The sequence below is a fragment of the Eubalaena glacialis genome, chromosome X (assembly GCF_028564815.1).
Source record: "Eubalaena glacialis isolate mEubGla1 chromosome X, mEubGla1.1.hap2.+ XY, whole genome shotgun sequence".
Taxonomy (NCBI): Eukaryota; Metazoa; Chordata; class Mammalia; order Artiodactyla; family Balaenidae; genus Eubalaena; species Eubalaena glacialis.
In genome coordinates this window covers 138,604,505-138,627,672 of record NC_083736.1, presented here as the reverse complement: position 1 = coordinate 138,627,672, position 23,168 = coordinate 138,604,505, and the positions used below count along the sequence as shown (strand labels likewise).

Genomic DNA, 23,168 nt, shown 5'->3' with positions numbered 1-23,168 from the left:
CTGTCATATAATCAAAAATGTTAAGTCACTTTTGTAGCTTATTTTTATTTTAGCTAGGGCTTTTTAGCTTAGCTAGGACTTTATTTTGGGGTAATCTTTAACATGCTTTACGCTGTATTTCTATTAATATGGGTTAATCTTATGACCAAGGTGGCTGATATGAAATTTGCCAACCCTAATTAGTTAATATAACTTACTCAAACTTTCTTTTATGTCTTAATTTTTATCACTGCTATTTTCCATGGGGGCGAAATTAAGCAAGGCATTGTGAGCTACTTTTTAGTGTGCTTGATGCCTGCTCCTTTTAATCTTTTATGATTTACAGGGCATTGTCAATGGGACGCAGATACTTGCATGTGTAATTTTATAAGAAATTAATAGGCTGGGACCACACCTATGTGTTTATGGAGTTAATAAGTTCATCTAGGCATTTACAGTGCTTCACTTTAATTATTAAGCTACATTACAGGTTAAGCAGGACTTTGTACATATAAGATTTCTGTATTTAAGTGATATATTGGTATTTGGTTTAGTAGTTTGGGTTGTGTTGAAATTAGTATTGAAATATTTAATATTTTTTCTTATGCAGAGTATTAAAATGTACTTTATTATTTATTTTGTTTGAAGTAAATGGCAGATCTAGGGGGATGTCTTTCTATATAAGACTTCTATAGGTAATTGGTATTATGAGGAGGCTAGTTTGTAGTTATACTAACTTTGGGTTGGTGAGGTAAGGGCAATATGTTTGTTAGATGAGTTAGTTGACTCCTGTGTAGTTATATGCTTTGCCTTGTTTGGGAGGTTTGGCAGGGCAATAATGGCATACAAAATATGAGATTTAGTGGGAAGTAGGAGGGTTTAATTAAGGAAGCTATTTACCTGAAACGCATGTGCATATGTACATATATGTGTAATTGCTCTATGTACTGTGACCATTGACTCAATAACACATTATAGTTGCTTATGTTGGTAAATAATATTCAATTTAAGCTCAGTTACAAGTTGCTTGACTGTGTTAAGGCCTCTGATGGCCATAGCTGAGTCACAGCACCCCCCAAAATTTAAAAATACCAAATGCATGAAACCTGTTATGTGTTAACATGGGGTGGTTAGTCATTAGTCCATCAAGATGTCTTACTGAAGTAGAACGAGTAGGCAATTTTAGGTGAGATGGCCCTTAAGTAAGATGCAGATGCCAGATATAGTTCATTTACAAAAATCCCCATGGTTCATGGGCCCAGAACAAAGAGAGAGTCATGTTTGTGGGCGGGTTGATGATTTATTATGGCTTACTGATTAAGCTCTCATTATCAGTTATGATAAACATGTTGACTGGAAATGATTTGACTTTATGTGGTATATATGATTAATAAATGTATGTCCCATGTAATATTAATCACTTCAATTATCCCTATGAATACCCTTAGGGGCTGGAATCTAATATGGATTTAACTGTTTTAATGTGTTATGTAATATTAATAGACTGAGGTACATGCTTATATGCATGGGGTAGATAATTAATTCACAATTATACATATATGTACCATGTATGATAAAGCATATTATGTGTTTATATATGTGGGAGGGCACATAATGCACAAATACATAGTAATGTTAGTTTTTATGATGTCATTTTTAAATACTTATATATTACTTAAAGATAGTGTTTATGTCCCATAAGCAAATTGTTCAGGGCATAGTTTAAGTAAAACTTCAGCTTTGGGTCCTGATGGTGGAGCTGGAGCTTCTTCCTTGAGTCTTAGTGAAATATGTTCTCCTTTTCCGGTTTACAAAACCAGAGTAATAAATATACTACAAAGACTTCATTTTAGGAGGTTGTTTTCAATAATGCTTGTTAGTGGTATTAGAAGAAAGTATAGAATAGATGCTGGTTGTCCAATGATAATAAATGAATCATTAATGGGTTGTCCTCCAATTTATGTTAGTGTTAATAAGTCTGCTACTAGTACTCAGAATAAATATTGGCTAAGAGGTCAGAATGTTATACTCTGTTGTTTTGATGTATGAAGTATTTGGACAATTGCTAAAATTAGAATTGAGAAGATTAAGGCTAGTACACCTATTTTTTTGTGAATGGATCATAGAATTGTGTATGCAAATAAGAAATATTATTCTGGTTTGATGTGGGGGGAGTGTTGGAGGGGTTAGCTGGAGTATAATTCTCTGGGTCCGCTAGAAGTTCAGGTGAAAATACTACTAGTATTAGTAAGATTAGAAATAGGAACAAGGCACCCAAGATATCTTTAATTTTGCAGTATGGATGAAATATGATTTTGTCCATATTGGATGAGATCCCTGTTGGATTATTAGAGCCTGTTTCATGAAGGACTAATAGGTGAACAGCTGTTAAAGTTGCAATAAAAAATGGGAGGATAAAGTGGAAAGTGAAGAATCAGGTAAGGGTGGATTTATCAACTGAGAATCCTTTTCAGATTCATTTGACTAGGCTAGGGCCAATGTAAGGAATTGCCGAAATGACTGTTGGTCCTCAAAAGGTATTTAGCCTCATGATAAGATGTAATAACCTATGCTGTGGCTATCACTGTAAATAGTAGGATGATTCCAATGTCTCATGTTTCTAAGAAGGGTGCAAGATCCATAATACAGGCCTTCACCCTACATGAACAAATAAGCAAATTAAGAATATGGAAGCTCCACTTGCATGTAGGTATTGGATAATTCATCTGTAGTTTACATCTTGGTAGATATGCATTACAGGTGAGAAAATGGTTATTGTATCTGATGTATAATGTATTGCTAGGAATAAATCTGTTAATATTTGTAAAATTAAACAAATACCAAGCAGGGAATAGAAACTTCACTATGATGAGATATTTCATAGGACTGGTAGATCAATAAACTTGTCGTTAGCAATTTTGATTAATGCGAGGGATTTTTGAATGTTGATCATTAGTGTTCTTATAGTTGAAATACAGTGAGGATTTTTCACGTCATTGGCCATGGTTACATTCCATGTAAGAATAATGATGACATACACTGTATTTAACTACTATTTTTCTAGTTACTTGTATGGGCTTTTCTTTAAAACCTTCACAAATTTATTGTGAGCTTGTGTTAATTGTGAGTGTTAGAACTGGTTGTGGTATTGTAATGAATTTTGGTGGCTCATTTTTGGGCCTAATGGTTTTAAACATGTATTTAGGGTAAGCGTTAATAGTTTGGGGTTATACAACAGCTATGGCTACTGAGCAGTATCCTGAGATTTGAGTGTCTAATAAAGCCGTCTTAGGTACATTTTTCATGTTATGATGGAAACGCAAATTAGAACACAATGCGATATATATTCGTATACACTAAATGGTTATAATCAAGAACAAACAAATAAACGTGTTGGCAACAATGTAGCAAAACTGGAACCCTTACACATTGCTTATGGAAATGTAAAAGTTCAGACCATATGTTTGGCATTTCCTCAAAGAGATAAAAATACAATTACCATTTGATTCAACAACTCCACTCCTAGATACAGGCCTCCAAAGAATTGAAAACAGGTGTTCAAACAAAAAGTGGTACACGAATATTCATAGCAACAGTGTTCACAATAGCCCAAAGGTAAAAACAATTCAAATGCCCATCAGTGGATGAATGGATAAGCAAAACAGGGTAGATCCATAAACTTCCATATTATTCTGCCATATAAGAAATAAAGTAAAATGGTGTAGCCACTGTGGAAGACATTATGGCAGTTTCTCAAAATCTTAAACATAGAATTAACAAATGATCTGTCAATTCCACTTCAGGGTATATACCAAAAATGTTTGAAAGCAGGATCTGAAACAGATATTTATACACCCATATTCATAGCAACATTATTCACAATGGCCAAAATGTGGAAGTAACCCAAATGTCCACGGATGGATGAATCCATAAAAAGAATGTGGTATATACACAAAGGAATATTATTCGGCCTTATAAATGAAAGAAATTCTGACACATGCTACAACATGGATGAGCCTTGAAGTCATTATGCCAAGTGAAATAACCTTGTCATAAAAGGTAAACGTTATATGATTCCACTTATAAGACGTATTCAGAGAAGTGAAATTCAGAGACAGAAAGTAGAATGTGGTTGTCAGAGGTTGAGAAGCGTTTGTGTTTAATGGATGCAATTTCACTTCGTAAAAATGAAAAAGTACTGGAGATGGATGCTGAGGATATTTATAAACTCCCGACTCTTTCTCTTCCCTGGAACACTCTTTCATTTTCACCTGAGTTGCAATTCTTCTTTTTTTTTAAAAAAATATTTATTTATTTATTTATTTGTCTGCACTGGGTCTTAGTTGTGGCATGTGGGATCTTCATTGCCGAGTGTGGGATCTTCATTGAGACATGCAGGATCTTTAGTTGCGGCATGCATGCGGGATCTAGTTCTCTGGCCAGGGATCGACCCTGGGGCCCCTGCACTGGGAGCGTGGAGTCTTAACCACTGGACCACCAGGGAAATCCCTGAATTGCAATTCTTAAGACCTCGAATAAACTCTTCTTATTTGCAGCCTTCTGCATTGTTTTTTGGTCCACACTTCATATAGGCTTCTTGGCCCCGAATTCCTTATCTCAGGGGATAAGGGTGTCTCTTTACCACCCTTACGGGAGTGCACCTTTCATAAGGGAGATGTATTTTCTGCTCTCAGGGGGATAGAGAGGAAGGTCAGCCATTTCTTAAATAACTTTAATTCAAAATAATCACTATGCCATTGTGGCATATTTTGGAGTGGGCCAAGCTGAGTTTCAACAGTACACATAGGTTGGATATATTTTCTTGCATTGTCATTGGGGCACATTTAGCTCTCACGTGTACATTTTTAATACCATTCTCTAATAAAAGGAACCAGGGCTCTTTGAAGAAATGGCTGATGCTAGGACTGAGACAGTAAATATATAAGCCAGGATAATCTTGAAAGTAAGGAGGTTCCAAAAATAAAAAATAAAAAACCCACAAGATGGAATTATGTCAAAGGAAAACAGGAGCCAATGGAAAGAGCTCTCAATAGTCAAATCAAGAATGAACTGGGGTGTATGTATCTTTTCAAATTAGTGGATTTTGGGGATTTTTTTTTATATTGGAGTATAGCCAATTAACAGTGTTGTGATAGTTTCAGGTGCACAGCAAAGTGACTCAGCCATACATATACATGTATCCATTCTCCCCCAAACTCCCCTCCCATCCAGGCTGCCACATAACATTGAGCAGAGGTCCTGTGCTACACAGTAGGTCCTTGTTGGTTATCCATTTAAAATATGGCAGTGGGTACATGTCGATCCCAAACTGCCTAACTATCCCTTCCCCCTGGTAACCATAAGTTCGTTCTCTAAGTCTGTAAGTCTGTTTTGTAAATAAGTTCATTGTATCATTTTTTTAGATTCCGAATATAAGTGATATCATATGATATTTGTCTTTCTCTGACTTACTTCACTTAGTATGGTAATCTCTAAGTCCATTCATATTGCTGCAAATGACATTATTTCATTCTTTTTTATGGTTGAGTAGTATTCCATTGTGTATATATATATATATATGTATATACCACATCTTCTTTATCCATTCATCTGCTGATGGACACTTAGGTTGTTTCCATGTCTTGGCTATTGTAAATAGTAGTGCTATGAAGACTGGGGTGCATGTATCTTTTTGAATTAGACTTTTCATCTTTTCCAGCTATATGCCCAGGAATGGGATTGCTGGATCATATGGTAGTTCTATTTTTAGTTTTTTAAGGAACCTCCATGCTGTTCTCCATAGTGGCTGTACAAATTTACATTCCCACCAACAGTGTAGGAAGGTTCTCCTTTCTCCACACCCTCTCCAGCATTTATTATTGTAGACTTTTTGATGAAGCCCATTCTGACTGGTGTGAGGTAATATCTCATTGTGGTTTTGACTTGCATTTCTCTAATAATTAGTGATGTTGAGCATCTTTTCATGTGCTTATTGCCCATCTGTATGTCTTCTTTGGTGAAATGTCTATTTAGGTCTTCTATTTAGGCCCATTTTTTGATTGGGTTGTTTTTTGATATTGATCTGTATGAGCTGTTTGTATATTTTGGAAATTAAGCCCTTGTTGGTCGAATTGTTTGCAAATATTTTCTCCCATTCCACAGATTGTCTTTTTGTTTTGTTTATGGTTTCCTTTGCTGTACAAAACTTATAAGTTTGATTAGGTCCCATTTGTTTATTTTTGCTTTTATTTCTTTTGCCTTGGGAGACTGACCTAAGAAAATATTGCTACAATTTATGTCAGAGAATGTTTTTCCTATGTTCTCTTCTAGGAGTTTTATGGTGTCATGTCTTATATTTAAGTCTTTAAGCCACCTTGAGTTTATTTTTGTGTGTGGTGTGAGGGAGTGTTCTAACTTCATTGATTTACATGCAGCTGTCCAGCTTTCCCAGCACCACTTGCTGAAGAGACTGTCTCTTCTCCATTGTATATTCTTGTCTCCTCTGTCAAAGATTAATTGACCACAGGTGTGTGGGTTTATTTCTGGGCTCTCTATTCTGTTCCATTGATCCATATATCTGTTTTTGTGCCAATACCACACTCTTTTGATTACTGTAGCATTGTAGTATTGTCTGAAGTCTGCGAGAGTTATGCCTCTTGTTTTGTTCTTTTTCCTCAGGATTGCTCTGGCAATTCTAGGTCTTTTGTGGTTCCATATAAATTTTAAGATTATTTGTTCTAGTTCTGTGAAAAATGTCAGGGGTAATTTGATAGGGATCACATTAAATCTGTAGATTGCTTTGGGTAGTATGACCATTTTAACAGTATTAACCCTTCCAATCCAAGAGCATGGGATATGTTTCCATTTCTTTGAATCACCTTCAACTTCCTTTATCAATGTTTTATAGCTCTTGGTGTATAAGTCTTTCACCTCCTTGGTCAGGTTTATTCCTATGTATTTTTTAAATGCGATTTTTAAAAGAGATTGTTGTTTTTACTTTCTCTTTCTGATATTTCACTGTTAGTGTAGAGAAATGGAACAGATTTCTGTATGTTTATCTTGTATCCTGCTACCTTGTTGAATTCGTTTATCAGTAGTAATAGTTTTTGTGTGGCATCTTTAGTGTTTTCTATATAAAGTATCATGTCATCTGCATATAATGACAATTTTACCTCTTCCCTCCCAATTTAGATATCTTTTACTTCTTTTTCTTGTCTGATTGCTGTGGCTAGGACTTCCAATACTATGTTGAATAGAATTGGTGACAGTGGGCTTCCTTGTCTTGTTCCAGATTTTAGCAGGAAGGCTTTCAGCTTTTCATTGTTGAGTATTATGTTGGCTGTGGGTTTGTCATAAATAGCTTTTATTATGCTGAGATATGTTCCCTCTATACCCACTTTGGTGAGAGGTTTTTTTTTTTTATCATGAAAAAATGTTGAATTTTATCGAATGCTTTTTCTGCATCTATTGAGATGATCATGTGTCTTTGATGATCATCTTTTTGTCTTTCCTTTTGTTGATGTTGTGTATCACATTAATTGATTTGCATATGTTGAACCATCCTTGTGACCCTGGGATGAATCCAACTTGATCATGGTGTATGATCCTTTTTATGTGTTGCTGGATTCAGTTTGCTATTTTGTTGAGGATTTTTGCATCTATATTCACCAAAGATGTTTGCCTGTAATTTTATTCCTTGGTAGTGTCTTTGTCTGGTTTTGCTATCAGGGTGATGGTGGCTTCATAGAATAACTTTGGAAATGTTCCCTCCTCTTCAATCTTTTGGAAGAGTTTGAGAAGGATGGGCATAAGTTCTTCTATGTATGCTTGATAGAATTCCCCAGTGAAGCTATCCAGTCCTGGACTTTTGTTTGCAGGGAGCTTTAAAATTACAGATTCTCTTTTACTTCTAGTGATCAGTCTGTTCAAATTATCTATTTCTTCTTGATTCAGTTTTGGTGAGCTGTATGTTTCTAGAAGCTTGTCCATTTCTTCTAGGTTGTTCAATTTGTTGGCATATAATTGTTCATAGTATTGTTATAATTTTTTGTATTTCTGCAGTATTGGCTGTTATTTCTCCTCTTTCATTTCTTATTTTGTTTATTTGGGCCCTCTCTCTTTTCTTCTTGGTGAGCCTGGCTAGAGGTTTGTTGATTTTTTTTATCCTTCCAAAATATGAAATCTTGGTTTTATTGATTTTTTTTCTATTTTTTATTTCTATTTATTTCCTCTCTGATCTTTATTTCCTTCCTCTGATGGAAGGAAATAATAGTTTTGTTTGTTCTTCTTTTTCTAATTCTTTTTGGTGGTAGGTTAAGTTGTTTATTTGATATTTTTCTTGTTTTTTTGAGGAAGGCCTGTATTGCTATGAACTTCCCTCTTAGGATTGCTTTTCCTGCATCCCATAGATTTTTGTACAGTCGTGTTTTCATTGTCATTTGTCTCAGAGTAAGTATTTTTAAATTTCTGCCTTGATTCCATCATTGACCCATTGGTTTTTTAGTAGCATGTTATTTAGCCTCCACGTAATCTTTTTTTTTTTTTTCCTCATTTTTTTTGTGGCTGATTTCTAGTTTCATGCTGTTTTGGTCAGAAAAGATGCTTGAAATAATTTCTACCCTCTTATATTTGTTGAGGCTTGTTTTGTGTCCTCGTATGTGGTCTATCCTAAAGAATGTTCCATGTGTGCTTTTTTTTTTTAACATCTTTATTGGAGTATAATTGCTTTACAATGGTGTGTTAGTTTCTGCTTTATAACAAAGTGAATCAGTTATACATATACATATGTTCCCATATCTCTTCCCTCTTGCGTCCCAAGTGTGCTTTTAAAGAATGTGTATTCTGGTTTTTTGGATGTAATGCCCTGAAGATATAAATTAAGTCTAACTGTTCTAGTTTGTCATTAGGATCTCTGTTGCCTTATTGATTTTCTGTCTGGAAGATCTGTCCATCGATGTCAGTGGGGTGTTAAAGTCTCCTACTATTATTGTATTCCCATCAATTTCTCCCTTTATGTTTGTTGATATTTGTTTTATGTATTTAGGTGCTCCTATATTGGGTGCATATATGTTAATGAGTGTAATACCCTGTTTTGTATTGATCCTTTTATAATTATGTAGTGTCCTTCTTTATCTTCCTTTATGGCCTTTGTTTTAAAGTCTATTTGTCTGATATGAGTGTTGCTACCCCTGCTTTCTTGTCATTTCTATTTGCATGAAATATCTTTTTCCATCCCCTCACTTTCAATCTATATGTGTCCTTCACTCTAAAATGGGTCTCTTGTAGGCAGCATATTGTAGGTTCTTGTTTTATTATCCAGTCTACCACTCTATGTCTTTTGATCAGAGCACTTAGTCCATTGACATTTAAGGTAATTATTGATAGATATGTATTTACTGCCATTTTAAACCTTGTTTCCTGTTGATTCCATATTTCTTCTTTGTTCCTTTCTTTTTATTTTTGTTTTTCCTTTTGTGGTTTGATTAGTTTACTTTTGTATTATGCTTGAGTTCCCTTCTTTTTGTTTTTTGTGAATCTATTGTATGTTTTTGATTTGTGGTTACCCTGGTTTTCAAGTATGTTAGCCCATTACTATATCTACTTACTTGAGACTGGTAGTCATATAAGCTCACACTATTAAAAAAAAATCTACATTTTCTCACTCCCCTCCCCCACATTTTATCATTTTGATGTCCTATTTTACATCTTCATGTTTATCCTTTTGCTATTCACTGTAGTTAAAACTGCTTTCACAAAATTTTTTTCATTTTTTAAAAAATCTATATACCTGCTTATATAAGTGATCTACAATCCTTTTATACATTTGCTTTTTCTACTGTGATTTTCCCTTTCCTACAGATTCTTGCTTCATTTCTATTTAGAGATGAAAATAAATATTTCAATATTTCTTTTAGGATAGGTTTAGTATTGCTGTATTCTTTTAGTTTTTGCTTGTCTGAGAAATTCTTTCTCTTCTATTCTAAATGATAATCTTGGTGGGTAAAGTATCCTAGGTTGCAGGTTTTTCCCCTTCAGGACTTTGAATTCATCTTGCCACTCCCTTCTGGCCTGCAAAGTTTCTGTAGAGGAATCAGGTGATAGCTTTATGGGGGTTCCCTTGTAACTAACACTTTGTTTTTCTCTTGCTGCCTTTAGAATCCTGATATGCCTTGGTTTAGGTCTGTTTGGGTTCATCTTGTTTGGGACCCTCTGTGTTTCCTGTACCTGGATATGTTTCCTTCTTTAGGTTTGGGAACTTTTTAGCCATAATTTATTCAAGTACATTTTTGATCCCCTTTTCTCTTTCTTCTCCTTTGGGGATCCCTATTGGCATGCTTTATATTATCCTATAAGTCTCATATGTTGCTTTTGTTTTTTTTTCATTTGTCTTTCTGTCTGCTGTTCTGATCAGATGATTTCCATTATTCTATCTTTCAGATCACTTATTTGTTCTGTATTATTTACCTTGCTATTTATTGCCTTTAGCTCAGTTTTCATCTTGGCAATTGAGTTGTCTAGTTTTGATTGACTTCTCTTAAGTTTTTAGTTCCTTGTTACAGTGATCTGTATTTCTATTGATAGCCTTTCTTAATTCCTTCAGCATTTTTATTACCTACTTTTTGCACTCAGGGTCTGGTAGACTGGAGAGGTCTGTTTCATTGTTTGTTCTTTCAGGGGATTTCTCTTGTTCTTTTAATTGGCAGTGGTTCCTCTGCTTCTTCATTTTACTTATATTTCTCTGACTCTATGAATTTAGGAGAAACAGTTATCTACTGTTGTCTTGAAGGCCTGTTTTTATGTGGGAGTATCCCTGTGTAGCCTGCACGAGTCTAATATTTTTGGTGCAAGGGCTGTTTTTGGTATGGATGCCTGCCATGTCTTTCCTCAGGATGTGTTGGTCATTATCCCCTTGATAGGGGGCATGGTAAGTGTTGTGGTGACCAGAGTCTGCACTGGATGTTAGACAGGGTCTCCTGTTTGCTCCATGGTTGTCACAGCCCTTTTGGGGGCAGGGTCTGCTCTCTAGTTTTTGGAGTAGAAGTCCCCAGATCCAGTTTTAAGCTGAGGTGTGAGGTAGGTGGAATTGGAGTGCTCCTGCTGGGAAAGGAGCCACTGTGTGTTCCTCTCCAAGAGCTGTCCTCCAAGACTTGTACTCTGTGATGTTGCCTGTCACCCATTGTGTGTGCTCACAAAGTACACTGTTGTTGGCACTACCCTTGGGTCCACCTCTGCTGTGGGAGCACTTGGGAATCAGCTCAGATTTCAGCCCTGCCTCTGTGTGTGTGCACCCATAAAGCCTGCTGCTGGTGGTGCTGGACCCACCTTAGCTACGGGAGCACCGGTAATCACCTTGGATGTCCCCCAGGTGCTGCGCTCACAAAACTGCCAGAATGAATCCGCCAAAGTTGCACACCCACTGGGAGTCAGCTCAGAGTTCAGCCCTCTTGCCCCCAGTGCTTGCATGCTCCCAGAACTCATAGCAGTGGAGCTAGGCCATTGTGAGCAAGCTAAGAATGAGGCTGCTATGACGGGGCCACACCCCTCCCTTCAGGCGGGCATTGATAATGGGGCTCTTATTGTGGACCTGGACTCCATCCTGCTCACACCACCAGTTGTGGCTCAGACCACACTCCAGGTCCTTTGGGCTGTCTCTGCAGAGCCAAACTGAGTCCTGGCCCTGGGTCTCTCCACTGAAGCCTGGATTTCAGCACCCAGCCAATGCATACACTGGCAGGTACACGTCTCAGGCTGGGGTGTGCAGTGAGGTGGCCAGGTGGCCTTCTGTGCAGGTCTCTCTCTGTCCTGCCTGCTGCAAGCAGGCTGCTGCACTCTCCTCTGAGCCTCTGAAGCTCTCTATCTGTCCCAGCTGATCTCCCAGCCAGTGAAGGGGGTTCCCAGGATGAGGGCACCTTTCCCCTTTCAGAGTTCCCTCCCTGGGGCATAGGTTCTGTCCTGATTCCTTTTTTTTTTTTTTCCCTTTCGTCCTATCCAGTTATGTGGTGATCTTGCAGCTCTGGTTGTATGATATCATCTGCCAGTGTTCCGTAGGTATTCTGTGAGAATTATTCCACATGTAAATGTATTTTTTATACATTTGTGGGAGGAGGTGACCTCCATGTCCTTCTATTCCATCTTGATCTCCTGTCTGCTCTCAATTGCTTTGCTCCATTATCTACATTGTAGGCTTCGTCCCACCCACTCTGTTCTATATATAGACTATCCCTTTAGGGATAGCTTTAAAGCCTTCTATCTCTTGCCTCTCTCCCTGGGTGGAATATCTAAGGCACTTCTCTGGAGCTAGGGACAGGAACCCACTTCCCTCAAAGTGATACCTGTGCTTTCTGACAGGGTGCTGAGCTGGAGTGGCAGCCTGTTTGCCTTGGCACAGAATCTGTACTCTACAATTGACCTGTGGTGAGGGAGATTGGGGCCCCAGTATTTTCATCATGCTGCACCTGAGGTGGAGCCTCTGCCCTATGAAGGGGTACTAGGTGGAGGAAGGGAGCATTGATTCTTGGCTGCACTGACCTAGGATTGAGCCTCTGTAATGTGGAGCTGGGGACATAAGAAGGGCTGGCAGCCTGACACTCCTGGGGAGATTCCATATCTCTTGACTGGAGCTGGAAGAGGAGGGATACCTATCTTCTAGCCTCACTGCATCAAGCTGAGTTTGGAGGGAAGAGAGGGAGTGGGTCAGGGTTAAAGTGCCACAGAATCTCACTGTTCTTACCAAGATGTAGCAGACTTTCCTGATTTTTTTTCATGTGCTGACTGCCCTTAAGTCAATTTCCAGGACTGCAATGGTTGTTTTTTTTTCTTTATAGTTTTCACCAGCTTTGCTTGTTTTACTGGTGTGTGGGTCAAAGTTGATCTTTGTGTGCTCAGTTTATTTACTTCAAAAGCCACATGGAGCCATCAGAGAAACCGTGGCTTTCAGAAATGTTATCGCTAATCAGAAACCCAGTGTTCATTTTCCTCAGGATTGTTGTGTATGTTTTACCTGTAGCAAATATTTGCAGACCATAAAGCAAATAATAAAATTAAAATTAATGCCTCTACATTGTAACCTTTAACATGCATTTATCTGTGTTTTATCTATTTATGCACAATGATGAACATCTGAACTGCCCCTAACCCTGACCCCTGATTCTGACCCTCACCCTGACCCCTACCCCTACTCCTGACAACTACCCCTGACCCCTGATTCTGACCCTTACCCTGACCCCTATGGAGTCCTTAACCTGATCATAAACATGAACACTGGAAAATACTTGTAATTTTCTAATGGCACACATTTTTAGGATTGTAGTTATGCAGTAATATATAATTGATAAAGGTATACTTTTGATTTCTCATGTCTCACTGTATCTCCAGTTACAATTCTTTACTAGGGTTAGTTTCTAAGCAAAAATCTGAAGTACAAACCAACCTCTAGTATTTATTTTTGTCCCCCATATTATGGGGCTGCAGTCAGAGGTAGCCCGAAACCTATCCCCCAACATTAATCCCTATACCCTGACCCCTGATGAATTGACACATAATCTCCTTTATCCCTGCATACTCTTTGCTCTGAAATCTACTTCATCTGATATTACAATAGCCATTCCAATTTTCTTGATTGGTGTCAGCATGTATATTGTTCCATGTTTTTACTTTAACCCATTAATATTTAAAGTGAGTTTCTTATAGGCATTTAGAGTTGACTCTTCCTTTTTTAAAATTCATTTTGACATTTAACAATGTATTTAGCTGGTATGCTTCATTTGGATAGTTTGTATTGCTATGTCTTCAAGGTCAATAATCTTTTCTTCTGAAACGTCTATGCTGTCACTAATTCTATCCAGTGTATTTTTTATCTCAGAAAACCTAGTCTTCATCTCTAAAAATTCAATGGGCCTTTTCAAATTCCATATCTTTACTTACCTTTTGGAACATATGAAATATAATATTAACAACTTCTTATGTCTTTGGTAATTCTAACATCTGTATCAGTTCCACATTTATTTTAATTGAATGGTTTTTCCCTTATTATTGGTCATATTTTCCTGCTTCTTTGTGTGACTGGTAATTTTTTATTTGCTGCCCTGCCCAACACTCTTTTACCTTGTTTATATTCCCACAAATATATCCTTAAGCTTTGTTCTAGGACAGTTACTTGGAAACAGCTTCTAAGGTCTGGATTTTAAGATTTATTATCCTGGGTGAGACTGTTAAGTCTACGCCAGTGGTTCTTAACCAAGGTTGATTTTGCTCCCCACCCCAACTTTGCAGGAACATTTGGGACATTCTTAGTTGTCACAGTTGGAGAGAGGGTGCTCCTGGCATCCAGTGGGTTGAGGTCAGGGATGCTGCTAAACATCCCACAATGCACAGGACAGTCTCAAAGAACATCTGGCCCCAAAGGCCAACAGTGCCAAGATTGAGAAACCCTGGTCTATGCAAGACCCTTCTGAGTACTCTACCCAATACCCTGTGACTCATGAGGTTTTCCTGTCTATCTCCTGTCTGTAGGGTTATTCCTAGCCCTGTGTGGGTGTAGGATAGTCTTCCTTCTAGTCTTTGGGTGGTTCTTTCCCTGCCATTGGGTAGTTTCCTCAGATCTCTAGAGTCCTCTCTCTGCAACTGTCTCATTTTTAGTACCATGCCCTGCCCTGCAAACATCTCTGGATATCTGTCATGTGTCAACTCAGGGAATCTTCCAGGCTCTTCCTGGGTTCCTTCTCACTCCATTGTAGCCTGGATACTCTCTCAACATAATAAGCTGGGGCAATAATTGGGTTCACCTCTTTGAAATATCACTGCCCTTCATTGCCTGGAGTCCAGTGTCTTAAAAACAGTTGTTTCAAATATTTTGTCCTTTACTGGGTTATTTCAGGTGGGAGGGTAAATACAGTCACTGTTACTCCATCTTGGCCAGAATTGAAGTCTGTAAGGGGTATTACTGAATTTAATGTTCTCTCTCTGTTCATGAGACTTTTAAACTTTCCTTTATGCTGGTCCAAATTGGAATGCAAATAAAAAACAAGTAAATCAGGGTGTCAACCTGTGCATATGAATTTTCTTTCACAGTTATTCTTTTTGGAAGAGATGTAACAAGTCACAATATATTTTGAATTTAGACGTTTTGTTTTAATAAACAACATGAATCCAAAATAATTTTGTACAATGTACCTTGACCAAAAGAATGCTTTAACTTCCCAAATGGTCTTTCTCCATAAGATGAAGCAGTTGATCTTAAAAATGAATATAGGAAGAACTTGACTGTGCTAGACTGGCACCACTGTTCTTGCTAGAAGCTGGGAATTTCATTAAAACTCCTTTCCCTATATGCTTTTAGAATTGTTTTGCCAGTGAAATGAACTCACGTTAAGACTTGGAAAGCAGAAGGAAAGTGGAGGCCAATACTCTTAGAAGGTCAGGGCAGTCAGACATGAAGATGCTAAGGTGCCTGACATACCCCAGCTTTTTCTCAATCTCCTCCACTCTGCATCCAGCTCATCCTCTTGACTACTGGCCCTGCTGACCAACTGGGGACACAATTGGGTACTTGGCATCAGGTTTACTGAGCCTGTGGCTTCTTTTCCACAGAACTCTTGTCACACACCTATTTTGGCAAACAGACATGTAGAGATTCTCAGGTTTTCCAACAAGCTCCAACCTGTTCAACAGCACTAGCACTTTAAGTGGAAATGCTTAGGACTGTTCCTCTGATCCCCTGGCACCTCCCTTCCAGACTTTCTCTTCCTACTTTGTCATACACCTGTATAAGCTTGAAGACAGTATTAAACCCCTTGTTTCTGTAATACTTGTCTTGGCTCTGTTTTACTCATTGAATTCAAACTGAATCATAGGTTCACCACCACCACCACCACTCTACCCCATTTATTATTTTTTAAAAGATGGAGTAGTCAGAAACAGATCTGCTTCTAATGTAAAACACTGTAGGAGGGTCTAGGGCTGCTATTTCTGTTGTTATATCAATTTCATTAAGATATCCAGGGAAGCAACCCAATTTCTTTGTCTATCTTGAGACCGGGAAAGCAGAGTTAAGCAAGGAAAAATCATTATCTGATGGAAGCCATGTCCATCTATTCTGAAGGAAACTTAGGGACTGTGACACTATTTGACCTTGTGGCCAAGGGTTCGAAGTAAAGAGAAATAATTAGCTTGTACCACTTCTTTCTTTGTTCATAACAACCAAATAGCCTTTTTTTCCCCCCTCTAACTGTCTGGTTAGGGAATGCACACTTCAGTTGAAACCTGGAGGAGGCCTGGGGAGAGTTAAATGGGCTGTTTTTGAGTTGCTCTAGCATGTACAAAAACAAATTCTACCATTCTTGACTTCAGTTACCTAGGTTCAAAGGCCCAAAGTGACAGATTATTGTTTCGTTGTGGCCCAGTTTTTGTACATTTGATCTTTGCCACTCTATTTCTTTTTTTCTTTACCTAAATCTGTTTTGCTCCAACAAATTATTCTCTCTCACCCTCAAATGCCTTCCTTTGAGCCATCTATTTCAGAACCAGTCAGAGTTGTGTTGAATTGGATTACAATCCCTGGGGTTCTTTTCCTGTTCTGTCTCAACCATGGTCTCAGGATGATGGCTGTAGAAGCTGTGTGGTCATTTCATGATCTTTCATTGGTTTTGGTATGACCTACATACTTTTTTAACTTCTTTTGTGTCTTTTGGTTTTGAAGAAATTTTATACACCTGAGACAGTGCTATAGCTCTTTACTGTAAGGCTTCAGGTCACACTTTTAAATGTATTTTCAGCGTAAGTAAAGTACTTTTGTTCTGTAAACTATGGCAAAATGTCATCAGAAGGGGCTTCCCTGGTGGCGCAGTGGTTGGGAGTCTGCCTGCCAGTGCAGGGGACACGGGTTCGGGCCCTGGTCTGGGAAGATCCCACATGCCGCGGAGCAACTAGGCCCGTGAGCCACAATTACTGAGCTTGCACGTCTGGAGCCTGTGCTCCGCAAGGGGAGAGGCCGCGATAGTGAGAGGCCCGTGCACCGCGATGAAGAGTGGCCCCCGCTTGCCGCAATTGGAGAAAGCCCTCGCACAGAAACGAAGACCCAACACAGCCATAAATAAATAAATAAAAATAAAATTTAAAGAAAAAAGAAAGCTCAAAAAAAAATGACATCGGAAGAAATTAGATTACAGGAAGAAATTCTAAAACAAGTAACTCATTGTATTACTCTTAAATTTTATTAATGCCTTCAGTTTGTGCATCATTTAAAACAAGGTATGTGCTTTAAAAAGCATTCTTATACATAAATAGATCAAGGGATGGTTAAGTAATTTATCCCTAAAACATGCACATCATTTTTATTCAGGTGTGTATAAGAAAGGGAAATAAGCTTTAAGTCTTTTTCTTTGGATTAAAGACATTTGGAAATTATTATTAAGGAATGCCAAATGTTTTCATGGAACAAATGTGTTTTCCAATAGGAAATGCTGATGTAATTAAAAGGCATTAGTGTTGATAAAGAGGACTGAAAAAACATTTGCACTATACATGATCACCAGGAAAAGAGTTCCAGGGGGTTGAAAATATGTCAAATAAACGAATCAGCATGAATTGAAAGGTATAGATGGAAGAACAGGTAGCAGGTGCCAGATTATGTGACACACAAATATTCAAGGCACATGATTAGGCTAAACAGGTGACTAGGTTTTACAGACCAATTTGTTCTTTCATTGGGAAAATAGTCAAATGTAATATAATTTCCATTTACTGGCATTTATTGATAAATAAATGCAATTAGATCTAGGGCAGCAAATGCTGTCCTTTCAGATACACACCAAAAGTACACACTAGCTAACAGATGCCAGAGTAGCCAAAGCAGTATGATTACACTCCAGTTTTTTTCACACTGCAGTTACATGGATGTTAGCTAAAATGTCTTGTACTGTTTCTATGTATCATACTGTCTACTCTCAAGTTTCCCAAAAGAATTCTTCAAAACTAGGCAGATTAAAGAACTTATTAACCACAAAGGATGCTCAAACTACTATTCAACACCAGTCAAACCCAAACCCTGGAGTTGATTGCTGACTATATTCAGTTTGGGCTTTTCCACTGTGGTTCTCTTCTTTTTCTTTGGTGAGCCAGAGGAATGTGTCTCCCCACTCCCTCCACTACCCATTCTATTATCTATACAATTGCCCTAAATATCCACCAAAGAAAAAGGAATATGTAAAAAACCACAACCTTCAACAATATTTAAACCACCGTCTTCTCAAATCAACTGCAATGGGGAAACAGAGGATATCAAGCTCTGCGAGTTTTGTGAATGATCAAAACTTTCTTCCTAAAAGTTAATAATAGGCAGACAAGGATAATTCTGTTGCTTCTAACAGGCTAGCAAAACGTTCCCCATCTGACTGAGATAAAATGTTTAATACTTTACCTGCTTGGGCTCCTAGAAATACCAACAATTAATTACAATTCCCCAAATAACAACAATTTTCCATGTATTTTATTTTCAAGCACTTAAAACCCTTCAAAATCAAAAGACATTAAGACAAGATGTTAGCAATACTATCTGTCTCTTGAACTTTTGTGTGCACAAAGGTCATCCATAATTTCAGTAGACAGCTCATAAGACAGGTGGTTTCTACCTTGGTGATAGCTTTGTGCAGTTATAAACAAAAATGTATCTATAAGTAGATGACACTAGTTAACAAACCAAAGAAACAAAATGCCTTTTTAAGGCTACTGCTGCAATAAATGGTTCAGTCTGAAGTGCACTGGAATAAATTGGTTGATAGGACAAAGATAAATCTGGAGGCATAGAAGAATATTTTAAAAAAAGAGAGAAAGAAGGGGGTTGAAGAGACTGGCAGACACCATCTGTCAGTATTAAAAGGCTTGAATCACACGGATTGCTTTTAACTCCTTGTTCTCTCGTATCCTTGGTTAATGATAACTTTTTTATTTCTTCACACAGCTTGGCCATGTAAATCCACCACAGAGTGGTGACACAATAATATAGATGAATACCTGGGGGGGGGGCAGAGAAGGCAATTTTATTTTCTTGAATCTATCATAGGCTCCTAAATAATATATAAAGACTGATGAACAAATATTGGTTCCATTAGAGTAGGAGTTGTGTAATAATACAATACACTAATCAAGTATTTTCAAAGACAGAAGTGGAATTAAAATGATCTTTTTTGATATAATTCACATCCACTTGAATTCCACTGTTTTCTTTTCTGTTAAGGAAAGCAGTGGGGTCGTTTCTCTTCACTGGGAAGTACGCAGAATGGAACTATATAAGCAACTCTACTGATAACATCATTGTCATAAAGATCACAAATTAGCATGATTCCCTTAAGTATGATTTTATAATTAAGTACATTTTTAGGTTTTGCACATGGATTAATTTTTCATTATTAGGATGATTAAAAATATTAAAAAGCATGAGTAGACTCTACATCTATATCACCTATGAGCAAAAATGTTGCCATGAACCTTTCAGTGGATAACAGTGATAATTATAATTACCCAATTATAAGTAACACAGCAAAAATACTAGTCCTAATAAAGATGTACTAGCGTTTTAGGACTCAAAAACAGGATACACTGTATGATTCTGTTACGTGAAGTCCTAGAAGAGGCAAAACTAGTCCACAGCAAAAGAAATCAGAACAATGGTAGCCCCTCAGCTGGGGGTGGGGGTTGACTGGGAAAGGACATGAACCGTCTTTCTGGGGATGAAAACACTCTGTATCTTGGTGAAAGTATGGGTTACACAAATGTGTGAATCTGTCATTGAACTGTATGCTTAAGATATGTGCATTTTCCTGTAAGTATCTCCATTTTAAAAAGCTTTAAAAATTGAAAAAAACAAACAAAAAAGAGGTATTAGCTTTTTAATTATGGTATTATAATTTTAAATTATGATATTCTGCATGGCATATGCTTGCTCAGATTACTACATTCCAAAAATAGATTCATTGTAAAATTTAGGTTCACTGCATTAAATCAGTCATTTTGTTCTGATTTAAATTACAACTTTCTAAAATCTTTAAGTGACTGATTTCATTACTCACACACTTAGAAAAAAATACATTATGAATTACATGCTCCCTACCTAAAGTCAGCAAGGTGTTTTTCCTTACTTCTCTACAAATGTTGGGGGTAGGGGTTATAGAAAATTCTGGTTATTAATAAATAGGCTAAACTACTCATCATATTCACATAAACACAGATATTCCAATTTGATAGAAAGTTGACTATTTGCCACAGCTAAAATATAAGGATTTTTAAAGCTGAAGTACAATATGTTAGGTGACAACACCTTTTGGTAAAGAGTTGGCAAGTTGGCAAAGTACTCTGCATGTAATAAGTAATCAATAAATATAATCTGAATTTAATAATAATCTACCTTTATAAATCAATCTAAATTCCTAGACCAAAGAAGGAGGAAGAAGCTAAGCTGAGAAGCCAAGAATGTGCCACCTGAGGATCCTGAACAAGGGGACAATCAAGGCACAATTTCCAGTATAACATTAATAAAGCTATAGCTGCCCTTCTTTGTTAGGCAGGTCCAGCTGTCTAAGGTGGAAGACCTTCAATAGGGGTCAATGAGAAGTGGAGCTGAGTCAGAGATATCTGCTAGGAGTTAACTTTGGGCATCTGTAAATGAAAAGAGGATGAGGAGGAAATGCTGCTTTGCCCAGACACAAACTACCCCCAAAGCAAAGCATCCCTCCCCCACTCCTTAGAGCAGCAGCTCTCGAGCTTTTGGTTCAGGACTTCTTTACACTCTTAAAAATTAGTGAGGACTCCAAAGACCTCTTGTTTAGAGGTGGGTTATAACTATCAACACTTACCATATTAGAAATAAAATTTTAAAAATATACCCATTATATATAAACATAACTAACTACATTTCTGTGAGGTCAGTTTTGTGTGTCAACTTGGGGAGGCTACAGTGCACTGGTATCCAATCAAACACTAATCTAGGTGTTGCTGTATTTTGTAGATGTGATTAAAGCTCATAAATCATTTGACTTTAAGTAAGGCAGATTATCCTACATAATCTGAATGAGCCTGATCCAATCAGTTAAAAGGCCTTAAGAGTGGAGCCAAGGTTTCCTTGAAGAAGATATTCTGCCTGTATATACAGCTTTGCTCCTGCCCCTCAGGTCCAGCCAGCCCTTCCTGACAGCCTGCTCTGTGGATTTTGGACTTGCCTAGCCAGCTCTTGCCATTGCATAAACTAATTCCCTGTGATATATCTCTGAATATATATCCAGACAAATTCAAGCAGAGAGTATATTTGTTAACAAGTACAAGTTCCATGAAAAAAAAATGTTAAAATAAGAATAATAAGAGTTCTTAGAAATTCAAAGCATGGCTTTAAAAAAATAAACATTTAAAAATTAATTTTTAAAAAGAAGAACTGGATAGCAGAATGAACAGAGCTGGAAGAGTTAGCTGAATGATTCACCCAGAATGTGATGCAAAAAAGGAGTTTAAACATATTAAAAAGGTTACCAGACATGCAGGATAGTTCAAAGAGGTCCAATATCTTTTTATATTGGGGTTCCAAAAGGAGGACAGCATATAGACTACTTTTTTTTTTAAGTTTTTTTGATGTGGACTATTTTTAAAGTCTTTATTGAATTTGTTACAGTATTGCTTCCGTTTTGTGTTTTGGTTTTTTGGCCACCAGGCATGTGGGATCTTAGCTCCCCAACCAGGGATCGAACCTGCACCCGCTGCATTGGAAGGCGAAGTCTTAACCACTGGACTGCCAGGGAAGTCCCTAGACTACTTTATATTTATAGACAAGGGTAAGTAAGTAAGTATTAGGAAACTGAATTCACCATGCATTAAAAGAATACTACATAATGACCTCTTAGTACTTATCCCAGAAATGAAAGAATAATTATTAGTGCTTTAATTAATGTCATTCAATATATTAATATTAAATGTAGTTATATTATCAATTCATTGGGTAGAGAGAAATATCATTTCTTAAAGTGAAATGCCTATTCCTGATAAAAAAACTTTTAGCACTCTAGAAATAAAAGGTTCTTTAACTTCACAATAAAAGTAACAAGAATTCATAGTAAATATCACTCATAAATATTAGAAGCATTCCAATTAAAACCAGGAACTAAATAAAGATTCCTACTGATACCACAATTATTCAGCACTGCTTGTAAATGAAATATGTGTGTGTGTGTGTATAAATAAATGATGAGGTTAAGATTATTAACAGACAGTATCATAATTTACCTATAGCAGGAGTCAACAAACTACAGCCATTGCCTGTGAGCTAAGAATGGTTTTTATATTTTTCAAGTTGTTTAAAAAAAGAATATGTGACAAAGACTGTATGTGACCTGCAAGGCCTAAAATATTTACTATTTGGACCTCACAGAAAGTTTGCTGACTCCTGATCTACAGCACACAGAAGAATCAACTGACAAACTATTACAACTAATAAAAATTATGCAATTATGCAAAATTTATGTTGCCAGAAACAAAACAGATGAATTAGAAAAGAGAAAACAGAAACAAAGAAATAGAAAACAGAATTAACTAGAAAACAGAAATATAATTAGAAAATATTCACTCAATTAGAAAATGTAAGTTTAAAAGAATCCCATTTCAGCAGTGAGAAAACCATTAAATAATCAGGAATATCTGGAATGCCTTAAACGACTACTTACATATAAGAATTCTCAGTAGGGAAATGGGGTTTAAGTAGAGATGCTATGTCACAGTAACTTCATAGGAAAGCTAATCCCTGGTCATGTGTTTCACCATTAAAAGTTATATGTAGCTCATTTCAGAGTGCTAATCATTTTTTTTTCAGAGTGCTAATCACTGAGAAAGAATTCCAGCACCTAATTTCTTAGAGATTGAAAAATAAAATCATATATTAAAAGGACAAAAACTTACGACTGATATGATGATGATGATGATTGTGAGCTTGAGATTCTTCATACACATGGCTCGGGCAAGATTTCTGCTGGTTGTTTTGAAGGTGACAGACTAGAAAAAAAAAAGCATGAATTGTTTGATCCCTGGCATTGACTACATGATTGATTTGCAATAATACCTGCAAAACTTTTACTTTCATTAAATTCTGTTTCAATGTTTTTTACCCCTTCCCTCTCTTCACAGGTAGAGACTGGCCATTCATAATCACTAGTTCTGCA

The 23,168-nt window shown here is 37.1% G+C and overlaps 1 protein-coding gene across 3 annotated transcripts in view; it reads right to left on the bottom strand.

Annotated features, from left to right (window-relative positions):
- Window positions 1–18,758: 18,758 nt before the first annotated feature.
- VAMP7 (vesicle associated membrane protein 7) overlaps window positions 18,759–23,168 on the bottom strand; it is a 65,097-nt gene continuing 60,687 nt past the window's right edge. For 2 of the 3 annotated variants that reach the window (XM_061178311.1, XM_061178312.1), the window contains 2 exons: window positions 22,909–23,001; window positions 18,759–18,987 (listed from right to left, as the gene is read on the bottom strand). In XM_061178311.1, coding sequence (XP_061034294.1) covers window positions 18,919–18,987; window positions 22,909–23,001 — 162 coding nt within the window. In that variant the 3' untranslated portion in view covers window positions 18,759–18,918. Of the gene's footprint in view, window positions 18,988–20,550; window positions 20,629–22,908; window positions 23,002–23,168 lie in introns of those variants that run through there. The other variant, XM_061178310.1, reaches the window with a different exon arrangement.